A 12,500-nucleotide genomic window follows, 5' to 3' on the forward strand; every position below is an offset into this window, starting at 1 on the left:
TGACATGTTTGTTTTGTTTACTTTAATGAAAGACTGCATTCCTTTCCTAAGTACCTTTTGATTCACGTACATAACCAAAGAGTCAACTGATTGTCACAATGAGCAAAATCTAAAAAACTCAGATTCGACTAAATCTTTGGTCGAAAACCGCCCAGTTAGAGTCTCTGGTTGGTGCGTTCCCTGTTGACAATGCAATCAACAATAAAACAGATCATCAAATACTACATAAAGATTGTCTTTATTATGTTTCTGCCAAACAAAACTACTGCATTGTAAAATCTAATATCTACTTTACTAATATTCAGTTTTTTTCGTCGAATTACAGTAAAAGAATAAATAACCAGTGAGACTCTTTCGGGCATATAAATAGTTAATTTAAGTTTTCCTTAATTGAAAATACAATGCTTGTTTTTTTAAATACAAATGCATATAAATGCTTACATATGCAACAGTTGCAGAAAATATATCCTGAAAGTATACCCATTTTAAAGCTGAATCATTTACACATTAAACAACACGACTATTGAAAAGCTCGACACATGACGCTGAAATCCAAATCTTTCTAACGCGCTCACAATACTCTCAAATCTGGAGTATTTGATTTTAAGCTTTTTCCAACATGATGATGTGAAGTCCCAGGATGAATTCAAGTCATTTTCCTGTAAGACGACAAAATAAATTGGCATTGTCATCAAGCAGTCACAATAAACTTGGACATATACAGCGGTGGTCAAAAGTTGACATACACTTGTAAAGAACATAATGTCATGGCTGTCTTGAGTTTCCAATCATTTCTATTTTTTTGTGATAGAGTGATTGGAGCACATACTTGTTGGTCACAAAAAAAAAAATCACGAAGTTTGGTTCTTTTATGAATTTATTATGGGTCTACTGAAAATGTGAGCAAATGTGCTGGGTCAAAAGTATACATACAGCAATGTTAATATTTGCTTACATGTCCCTTGGCAAGTTTCACTGCAATAAGGCGCTTTTGGTAGCCATCCACAAGCTTCTGCTTGAATTTTTGACCACTCCTCTTGACTAAATTGGTGCAGTTCAGCTAAATTTGTTGGTTTTCTGACATGGACTTGTTTCTTCAGCATTGTCCACACGTTTAAGTCAGGACTCTGGGAAGGCCATTCTAAAACCTTCATTCTAGCCTGATTTAGCCATTCCTTTACCACTTTTGACGTGTGTTTGGGGTCATTGTATCATGTGTTCAACAAAATTCATTCTTAGGAGTGGAAATAGATGAAAATATCTCATGGAAGCCTCATAAAAGTTACCTGAGGACAAAAGTTGCTAAATGTGTTGGAATGATGAGGAGATCATCTCTTTTATTGAACACCAATGCTCTGCTGTTATTGTATCATTCATTTATTATGTCATATTTAAACTATTGTGTTGAAGTCTGGGGAAATTGTTATAAATCCCATCCACACCCTTTAGTCACTCTGCAGAAAAAGGCCACTAGGATTGTGTCCAATGTTCACTACAGACATCATTCAAATCCACTATTCATGAGTTAAAGCAACTTAAAGGCCTACTGAAAGCCACTACTACCGACCACGCAGTCTGATAGTTTATATATCAATGATGAAATCTTAACATTGCAACACATGCCAATACGGCCGGGTTAACTTATAAAGTGCAATTTTAAATTTCCCGCTAAACTTCCGGTTGAAAACGTCTTTGTATAATGACGTATGCGCGTCACGTCACTAGTTAAACGGAAGTATTGGTACACCTTTGAATCCAATACAAAAAAGCTCTGTTTTCATCGCAAAATTCCACAGTATTCTGGACATCTGTGTTGGTGAATCTTTTGCAATTTGTTTAATGAACAATGGAGACTGCAAAGAAGAAAGTTGTAGGTGGGATCGGTGTATTAGCGGCGGACTACAGCAACACAACCAGGAGGACTTTGACTTGGATAGCAGACGCGCTAGCCGCCGACCGCACGGATGATCGGGTGAAGCCCTTCGTCCTTCCGTCGATCGCTGGAACGCAGGTGAGCACGGGTGTTGATAAGCAGATGAGGGCTGGCTGGCGTAGGTGGAGCGGTAATGTTTTTATCATAGCTCTGTGAGGTCCCGTTGCTAAGTTAGCTTCAATGGCGTCGTTAGCAACAGCATTGTTAAGCTTCGCCAGGCTGGAAAGCATTAACCGTGTAGTTACATGTCCATGGTTTTATAGTATTGTTGATTTTCTATCTATCCTTCCAGTCAGGGGTTTATTTCTTTTGTTTCTATCTGCATTTAAGCACGATGCTATCACGTTAGCTCCGTAGCTAAAGTGCTTCGCCAATGTATTGTCGTGGAGATAAAAGTCACGGTGAATGTCCATTTCGCGTTCTCGACTCTCATTTTCAAGAGGATATAGTATCCGAGGTGGTTTAAAATACAATTCCGTGATCCACAATAGAAAAAGGAGAAAGTGTGGAATCCAATGAGCCAGCTTGTACCTAAGTTACGGTCAGAGCGGAAAAAGATACGTTCTGCACTGCACGCTAGTCCTTCACTCTCACGTTCCTCATCCACAAATCTTTCATCCTCGCTCAAATTAATAGGGTAATCGTCACTTTCTCGGTCTGAATCTCTCTCGCTGCTGGTGTAAACAATAGGAAAATGTGAGCAGCCCTTCAGCTTGTGACGTCACGCTACTTCCGGTACAGGCAAGGCTTTTTTTTATCAGCGACCAAAAGTTGCGAACTTTATCGTCGTTGTTCTCTACTAAATCTTTTCAGCAAAAATATGGCAATATCGCGAAATGATCAAGTATGACACATAGAATGGATCTGCTATCCCCGTTTAAATTAAAAAAAATTCATTTCAGTAGGCATTTAAACTGCACCATGTGATCAACTTTAAAACTGTTCAAATTATGTTTAGGGAATCCCAAAACTCTTTACCATCCAATATACAGAACCTATTCCAGGATAAAGATGCTCACCATAGTTACAGTCTAAGCGGTAACAACAAATTATATTTGCCTAAATTTAGAACAACTTTAAAATCAACGTGCATTTCAGTGAGTGGAGTCAGTCTGTGGAACAACTTAGGGGACGAGTTAAAAACGTGTTCTAACATGATTCAATTCAAAACACTGTTTAAAAGAGATATTGCTGGGAATTGTGGCCAAACAGCTCATTTTTGTTTCATCTGACCACAGAACTTTCCTCCAAAAGGTCTTGTGTTTGTCCATGTGATGTCAGGTGAAACAAAAATTTGAGCTGTTTGGCCACAATACCCAGCAATAGGTAACCATGCCTACCGTAAAGCATGGTGGTGATAGTATTATGCTCTGGGCCTGTTTTGCTGCCAATGGAACTGGTGCTTTACAGAGAGTAAATGGGACAATGAAAAAGGAGGATTACCTCCAAATTCTTCAGGACAACCTAAAATCATCAGCCCGGAGGTTGGGTCTTGGGCGCAGTTGGGTGTTCCAACAGGACAATGACCCCAAACACACGTCAAAAGTGGTAAAGGAATGGCTAAATCAGGCTAGAATGAAGGTTTTAGAATGGCCTTCCCAAAGTCCCTGACTTAAACGTGTGGACAATGCTGAAGAAACAAGTCCATATCAGAAAACCAACACATTCAGCTGAACTGCACCAATTTTGTCAAGAGGAGTGGTCAAAAACTCAAGCAGAAGCTTGTGGATGACTACCAAAAGCGCCTTATTGCAGTGAAACTTGCCAAGGGACATGTAAGCAAATATTAACATTGCTGTATGTATACTTTTGTCCCAGCAGATTTGCTCACATTTTCAGTAGACCCATAATAAATTCATAAAAGAACCAAACTTCATGAATGTTTTTTTGTGACCAACATGTATGTGCTCCAATCACTCTATCACAAAAAAATAAAGAGTTGTAGAAATGATTGGAAACTCAAGACAGCCATGACATTATGTTCTTTACAAGTGTATGTCAACTTTTGACCACGACTGTAACTCCGTCACTTAACCAACATCTCGCTCACCGTCTTTTCCGGCGTGAATAAAGCTGGACTAGTCCATATGCAATAGCAGGCCAGAGTGCGGTCATCACCACTGTAACTGGCGAATGGTCAAATGGCCACCAGGAAGGTTTCCGAAACTGTAAAGAGAACTGGGTAGAACACAGTGTGTGGTGTCAATCATTATTATAAGAATATTTGATCAATATTATGGGGAAATATGTGAATACCTTGTGTGCTGCAGGTAGAGAGTCCTCACACCTTAATGAAGATGACCTTGACTTGAAATGGGAGAATAAATATTCCAATTAATAAGTACCGTATTTTCCGGACCATAGGGCGCACCGGATTATAAGGCGCAGTGCCGATGAGCGGGTCTATTCAGGTCTTTTTTCATACAAAAAAAAAGGATTATAAGGCGCATTAAAGGCCTACTGAAAGCCACTACTACCGACCACGCAGTCTGATAGTTTATATATCAATGATGAAATCTTAACATTGCAACACATGCCAATACGGCCGGGTTAACTTATAAAGTGCAATTTTAAATTTCCCGCTAAACTTCCGGTTGAAAACGTCTATGTATGATGACGTATACGCGTGACGTCAATGGTTGAAACGGAAGTATTCGGACACATTGTATCCAATACAAAAAGCTCTGTTTTCATCGCAAAATTCCACAGTATTCTGGACATCTGTGTTGGTGAATCTTTTGCAATTTGTTTAATAAACAATGAAGACTGCAAAGAAGAAAGTTGTAGGTGGGATCGGTGTATTAGCGGCTGGCTGCAGCAACACAACCAGGAGGACTTTGACGATAGCAGACGCGCTATCCGACGCTAGCCGCCGACCGCACGGATGATCGGGTGAAGTCCTTCGTCACTCCGTCGATTGCTGGAACGCAGGTGAGCACGGGTGTTGATGAGCAGATGAGGTCTGGCTGGCGTAAGTGGATAGCTAATGTTTTTAGCATAGCTCTGTGAGGTCCCGTTGCTAAGTTAGCTTCAATGGCGTCGTTAGCAACAGCATTGTTAAGCTTCGCCAGGCTGGAAAGCATTAACCGTGTAGTTACAGGTCCATGGTTTACTAATATTGTTGATTTTCTGTCTATCCTTCCAGTCAGGGGTTTATTTCTTTTGTTTCTATCTGCAGTTAAGCCCGATGCTATCACGTTAGCTCCGTAGCTAAAGTGCTTCGCCGATGTATTGCCGTGGAGATAAAAGTCACTGTGAATGTCCATTTCGCGTTCTCGACTCTCATTTTCAAGAGGATATAGTATCCGAGGTGGTTTAAAATACAAATCCGTGATCCACAATAGAAAAAGGAGAGAGTGTGGAATCCAATGAGCCAGCTTGTACCTAAGTTACGGTCAGAGCCAAAAAAGATGCGTCCTGCACTGCACTCTAGTCCTTCACTCTCACGTTCCTCATCCACAGATCTTTCATCCTGGCTCTTCTTTGAACTGTTTTACGACCTTTTCTTTGAACTGTTTTGTAATCAAAGGCGACGGCTGTTTACGACCCCCCTCCCTTAGAAACAGCTGTTGCCATGTAATCAAGGAAAGTCCAAATAAAAGAGGAGGCGTACAATCTTTCGTCAGAGCGTGGTGAGACTGTACAAAGAGTATCAATCAATCAATCAATGTTTATTTATACAGCCCTAAATCACAAGTGTCTCAAAGGGCTGCACAACAGTCCAGACGTCTCTCCTCAATTGAGCCAAATTTAAATTCTGTCTCTGTTTAATTCCTTGCTTCTTGTCTTGTTTAATAGACGTCATCAGTGTTTGAACCTGACAATAATAGTTTATTAAAAATAGTAGGTGATGTTCAGCCTTTATAGGCATTAATTAAAAATAGTAAGCTCTCTCTACAGTGCATCGGGAAAATATTCACAGCGCTTCACTTTTTCCACATTGTGTTAGTCTTATTCCAAAATGAAACACATTTATTTTTGTCCTCAAAATTTTTATAATGACAACGTGAAAAGTGTTTCTTTTTAATTTTGCAAATGTATGAAATTTTTTTTTTTTTAAAATCACATGTACATAAGTATTCAAAGTCGTTGCTCAATACTTTGGCAGCCTTTACAGCCTCAAGTCTTTTTGAACACAATGCCACAAGCTTGACACACCTATCTATGGGCAGTTTCGCCCATTCCTTTTTGCAGCACCTCTCAAGCTCCATCAGGTTGGATGGAAAAGAGTCGGTTATCATCCAGGATGTCTCTGCACATTTCTGCATTCACTTTTCCCTCTATCCTGACTCGTCTCCCAGTTCCTGCTGCTAAAAAAAAACACCCCCACAGCATGATGCTGCCACCACCATGCTTCACAGTAGGGATGGTATTGGCCTGGTGATGAGCAGTGCCTGGTTTTCTCCAAATATGAGACCATAGAATTTTGTTTCTCATGGTCTGAGAGTCTTTCAGCGGCAATTTGGCAATTTTCGGTATCGGTTGATATCGGAATCGGTAATTAAGAGTTGGACAATATCGGAATATCGGAAATCGGCAAAAAAGCCATTATTGGACATCTCTACGTACAACCCTAGTATTGAGCTTGCCACGTGCACACTAAATAATCCACACTTTGCTGTACCACTCACCTCCTTCACCTGCGCCACACTGAGCTCCTCCAGCGTGTGCAGGCGGTGCAGCACGTGGGCCATGTCGTCCTGCAGCCTGAACAGAGCCGCGGCTATTTGCTCGTTGACGTTCCCCCAGGAAGCGCCGCTGGAGCGTGCGCACGGCGACACTCCGTCAAAGGCCGGCGGCAAAGCGGTGCGGTGTGCGCACGGTGACACACCGTCACACGCCGGCAACAACAACAGGGAGTTGCAAGCGGTCATTGGGGACTCTGAAAGAAAACGCCAAATTGGGACATGTTAAAAGCGAACATGTGGCGATGAATATTTGCAGTGTGACTTTTACCTCTGATGAAAGTCGCATTGTGAGGTTCTTGAACGCGAGACTCTCTTCTGAGGAGGGAACCACCTTCTGCTTTAAGGGCGGAGGAACTCTCAAACCAAAGCTCTTGTTCCCTCACTGAAGCGGCAGGAGATACCGTGGACTGAATTGCGGATGTAGGAAGCGTCTTAAAAGGAGAAATATCAATATCAAAGTCAGTCACTCCGAACGGTTTAATCAATTTGTAATGCAGTCTGCTGAAAACGATGGAAAGCGCCACTCTACATAGCAACGGACGCCGTGGTCAAAGTTGGAATTTCCACAGAACATGTTTAAAGATATTCAACACTCTACTGCCATCTGGCAGCTAGAGTGCATAGTGCACGCCTCGAATTTCGTCACGTTTCATGTGTCAGGTAAACCGCGACGAACGGGGCCATATCGATCAATCAATTAAGATGTGACTTTAAGGTTTTAATACTTACGTATAAAATACTACACGGTCCAGCTCCATCCTATCTTGCTGATTGTATTGTACCATATGTCCCGGCAAGAGATCTGCGTTCAAAGAACTCCGGCTTATTAGTGATTCCCAGAGCCCAAAAAAAGTCTGCGGGCTATAGAGCGTTTACTATTCGGGCTCCAGTACTATGGAATGCCCTCCCGGGAACAGTTAGAGATGCTACCTCAGTAGAAGCATTTAAGTCCAGTTTATCTGCCGTTTCTTTACTTTTCTGCTCTGCCCCCCCTCTCCCTCGTGGAAGGGGGGGCACAGGTACGGTGGCCATGGATGAAGTGCTGGCTCTCCAGAGTCGGGACCCGGGGTGGACCGCTCGCCTGTGCATCGGTTGGGGACATCTCTGCGCTGCTGACCCGTTTCCGCTCGGGATGGTCTCCTGCTGGCCCCACTATGGACTGGACTCTCACTATTATGTTAGATCCACTATGGACTGGACTCTCACTATTATGTTAGATCTACTATGGACTGGACTCTCACAATATTATGTTAGATCGACTATGGACTGGACTCTCACTATTATGTTAGATCCACTATGGACTGGACTCTCACTATTATGTTAGATCCACTATGGACTGGACTCTCACTATTATGTTAGATCCACTATGGACTGGACTCTCACACTATTATGTTAGATCCACTATGGACTGGACTCTCACACTATTATGTTAGATCCACTATGGACTGGACTCTCACTATTATGTTGGATCCACTATGGACTGGACTCTCACTATTATGTTAGATCCACTATGGACTGGAATCTCACTATTATGTTAGATCCACTATGGACTGGACTCTCACAATATTATGTTAGATCCACTATGGACTGGACTCTCACGATTATGTTAGATCCACAATGGACTGGACTCTCACTACTATGTTAGATCCACTATGAACTGGACTCTCACTATTATGTTAGATCCACTATGGACTGGACTCTCATTATTATGATAGATCCACTATGGACTGGACTCTCACACTATTATGTTAGATCCACTATGGACTGGACTCTCACTATTATGTTAGATCCACTATGGACTGGACTCTCACACTATTATGTTAGATCCACTATGGACTGGACTCTCACACTATTATGTTAGATCCACTATGGACTGGACTCTCACTATTATGTTAGATCCACTATGGACTGGACTCTCACTACTATGTTAGATCCACTATGAACTGGACTCTCACTATTATGTTAGATCCACTATGGACTGGACTCTCACTATTATGTTAGATCCACTATGGACTGGACTCTCACACTATTATGTTAGATCCACTATGGACTGGACTCTCACGCTATTATGTTAGATCCACTATGGACTGGACTCTCACTACTATGTTAGATCCACTATGAACTGGACTCTCACTATTATGTTAGATCCACTATAGACTGGACTCTCACACTATTATGTTAGATCCACTATGGACTGGACTCTCACGCTATTATGTTGGATCCACTATGGACTGGACTCTCACTACTATGTTAGATCCACTATGAACTGGACTCTCACTATTATGTTAGATCCACTATAGACTGGACTCTCACACTATTATGTTAGATCCACTATGGACTGGACTCTCACTACTATGTTAGATCCACTATGAACTGGACTCTCACTATTATGTTAGATCCACTATAGACTGGACTCTCACACTATTATGTTAGATCCACTATAGACTGGACTCTCACACTATTATGTTAGATCCACTATGGACTGGACTCTCACTATTATGTTAGATCCACTATGGACTGGACTCTCACTATTATGTTAGTTTCACTATGGACTGTACTCTCAATATTATGTTAGATCCACTATGGACTGGACTCTCACTATTATGTTAGATCCACTATGGACTGGACTCACACTATTATGCTAGATCCACTCGACGTCCCTAGAGGGGGGGGGGGGGTGTCACCCACATCTGCGGTCCTCTCCAAGGTTTCTCATTGTCATCCCACTGGGTTGAGTTTTTCCTTGCCCTTATGTGGGACCTGAACCGAGGATGTCGTTGTGGCTTTTGCAGCCCTTTGAGACACTTGTGATTTAGGGCTATATAAATAAACATTGGTTGATTGAATCCATGCCCTTCATTTAACCAGGTAAAGACTTAAAATCTCTTTTTCAAGAACGGCCTGACAAAGAGGGCGGCACAAATAAAGTTACAATGATAATTACAACAAGACAAGACAACAGAACAACAGCAGTCATACCACAACAAGTCAAAAATAATTTATAACGATTGAGTAATAATTCAATTTAAAAGCAAGTACATTTCCGAAGAGAACTGGTTTCCCGATCTTTTAAAATGGACTTGAAATAGACTTGAATCCCCTATCTACTCTAAGCGAAAAAAAATGGAGTTACCGTATTTTCCGGACTATAAGGCGCACTTAAAACCCTTTCATTTTCTCAAAACTCGACAGTGCGCCTTATAACCCGGTGCGCCTAATGTAGGGAATAATTCTGGTTGTGCTTACTGACCTCGAAGCTATTTTATTTGGTACGTGGTGTAATGATAATTGTGACCAGTAGATGGCAGTCACACATAAGAGATACGTGTAAACTGCAATATGACTCAAGTAAACAACACCAACATTTTATATGTTCCATTACACACGACGCTCAAAAATCCATCAAAAGTTTTAGTACGACTTTGTTGTGCTTACCGACCTCGAAGCAATTTTATTTGGTACATGGTGTAATGATAAGTGTGACCAGTAGATGGCAGTCACACATAAGAGATACGTGTAGACTACAATATGAAGGCAGTCACACATAAGAGATACGTGTAGAGTGCAATATGACTCAAGTAAACAACACCAACATTGTATATGTTCCATTACACATGACGCTCAAAACTCTATCAAAATGTTTTAGTACCACTTTGTTGTGCTTACCGACCTCGAAGCAATTTTATTTGGTACATGGTGTAATAAGTGTGACCAGTAGATGGCAGTCACACATAAGAGATACGTGTAGACTGCAATATGACTCAAGTAAACAACACCAACATTGTATATGTTCCATTACACATGACACTCAAAAATCTATCAAAATGTTTTAGTACGACTTTGTTGTGCTTACCGACCTCGAAGCAATTTTATTTGGCACGTGGTGTAATGATAATTGTGACCAGTAGATGGCAGTCACACATAAGAGATACGTGTAGACTGCAATATGACTCAAGTAAACAACACCAACATTTTATATGTTCCATTACACATGACGCTCAAAAATCCATCAAAATGTTTTAGTACGACTTTGTTGTGCTTACCGACCTCGAAGCAATTTTATTTGGTACATGGTGTAATGATAAGTGTGACCAGTAGATGGCAGTCACACATAAGAGATACGTGTAGACTACAATATGATGGCAGCCACACATAAGAGTTACGTGTAGACTGCAATATGGCTCAAGTAAACAACACCAACATTGTATATGTTCCATTACACATGACGCTCAAAACTCTATCAAAATGTTTTAGTACCACTTTGTTGTGCTTACCGACCTCGAAGCAATTTTATTTGGTACATGGTGTAATAAGTGTGACCAGTAGATGGCAGTCACACATAAGAGATACGTGTACACTGCAATATGGCTCAAGTAAACAACACCAACATTGTATATGTTCCATTACACATGACGCTCAAAACTCTATCAAAATGTTTTAGTACCACTTTGTTGTGCTTACCGACCTTGAAGCAATTTTATTTGGTACATGGTGTAATAAGTGTGACCAGTAGATGGCAGTCACACATAAGAGATACGTGTAGACTGCAATATGACTCAAGTAAACAACACCAACATTTTATATGTTCCATTACACATGACGCTCAAAAATCCATCAAAATGTTTTAGTACGACTTTGTTGTGCTTACCGACCTCGAAGCAATTTTATTTGGTACATGGTGTAATGATAAGTGTGACCAGTAGATGGCAGTCACACATAAGAGATACGTGTAGACTGCAATATGAAGGCAGTCACACATAAGAGATACGTGTAGAGTGCAATATGACTCAAGTAAACAACACCAACATTGTATATGTTCCATTACACATGACGCTCAAAACTCTATCAAAATGTTTTAGTACCACTTTGTTGTGCTTACCGACCTCGAAGCAATTTTATTTGGTACATGGTGTAATAAGTGTGACCAGTAGATGGCAGTCACACATAAGAGATACGTGTAGACTACAATATGATGGCAGCCACACATAAGAGTTACGTGTAGACTGCAATATGACTCAAGTAAACAACACCAACATTGTATATGTTCCATTACACATGACACTCAAAAATCTATCAAAATGTTTTAGTACGACTTTGTTGTGCTTACCGACCTCGAAGCAATTTTATTTGGCACATGGTGTAATGATAAGTGTGACCAGTAGATGGCCGTCACACATAAGAGATACGTGTAGACTGCAATATGACTCAAGTAAACAACACCAACATTTTATATGTTCCATTACACATGACACTCAAAAATCTATCAAAATGTTTTAGTACAACTTTGTTGTGCTTACCGACCTCGAAGCAATTTTATTTGGCACATGGTGTAATGATAAGTGTGACCAGTAGATGGCCGTCACACATAAGAGATACGTGTAGACTGCGATATGACTCAAGTAAACAACACCAACATTTTATATGTTCCATTACACATGACGCTCAAAAATCTATCAAAATGTTTTAGTACGACTTTGTTGTGCTTACCGACCTCGAAGCAATTTTATTTGGTACATGGTGTAATGATAAGTGTGACCAGTAGATGGCAGTCACACATAAGAGATACGTGTAGACTGCCATATGACTCAAGTAAACAACACCAACATTTTATATGTTCCTATACACATGACGCTCAAAAATCTATCAAAATGTTTTAGTACGACTTTGTTGTGCTTACCGACCTCGAAGCAATTATATTTGGTACATGGTGTAATGATAAGTGTGACCAGTAGATGGCCGTCACACATAAGAGATACGTGTAGACTGCAAAAGGAAGCAAGCAAATTGTCGAACAGTTTAAGAATATTTCTCAAGGAGCTATTGCAAGGAATTTAGGGATTTCCCCATCTACGATCGGTAATATCATCAAAAGGTTCGGA

The 12,500-nt window shown here is 40.8% G+C and overlaps 1 protein-coding gene across 4 annotated transcripts in view; it reads right to left on the reverse strand.

The window, feature by feature from the left end:
• Positions 1-12,500, reverse strand: part of LOC133665062 (acyl-CoA-binding domain-containing protein 5-like) — a 34,029-nt gene that overhangs the window by 997 nt on the left and 20,532 nt on the right. For all 4 annotated transcript variants that reach the window (XM_062070229.1, XM_062070228.1, XM_062070227.1 and 1 more), the window contains 5 exons: positions 6,890-7,052; positions 6,565-6,815; positions 4,190-4,240; positions 3,984-4,111; positions 1-659 (listed from right to left, as the gene is read on the reverse strand). The exon at positions 1-659 is cut by the window's left edge. In XM_062070229.1, coding sequence (XP_061926213.1) covers positions 647-659; positions 3,984-4,111; positions 4,190-4,240; positions 6,565-6,815; positions 6,890-7,052 — 606 coding nt within the window. In that variant the 3' untranslated portion in view covers positions 1-646. The remainder of the gene's footprint in view (positions 660-3,983; positions 4,112-4,189; positions 4,241-6,564; positions 6,816-6,889; positions 7,053-12,500) is intronic.

Source organism: Entelurus aequoreus, linkage group LG14, assembly GCF_033978785.1.
Source record: "Entelurus aequoreus isolate RoL-2023_Sb linkage group LG14, RoL_Eaeq_v1.1, whole genome shotgun sequence".
In the NCBI taxonomy this organism is placed as follows: Eukaryota; Metazoa; Chordata; class Actinopteri; order Syngnathiformes; family Syngnathidae; genus Entelurus; species Entelurus aequoreus.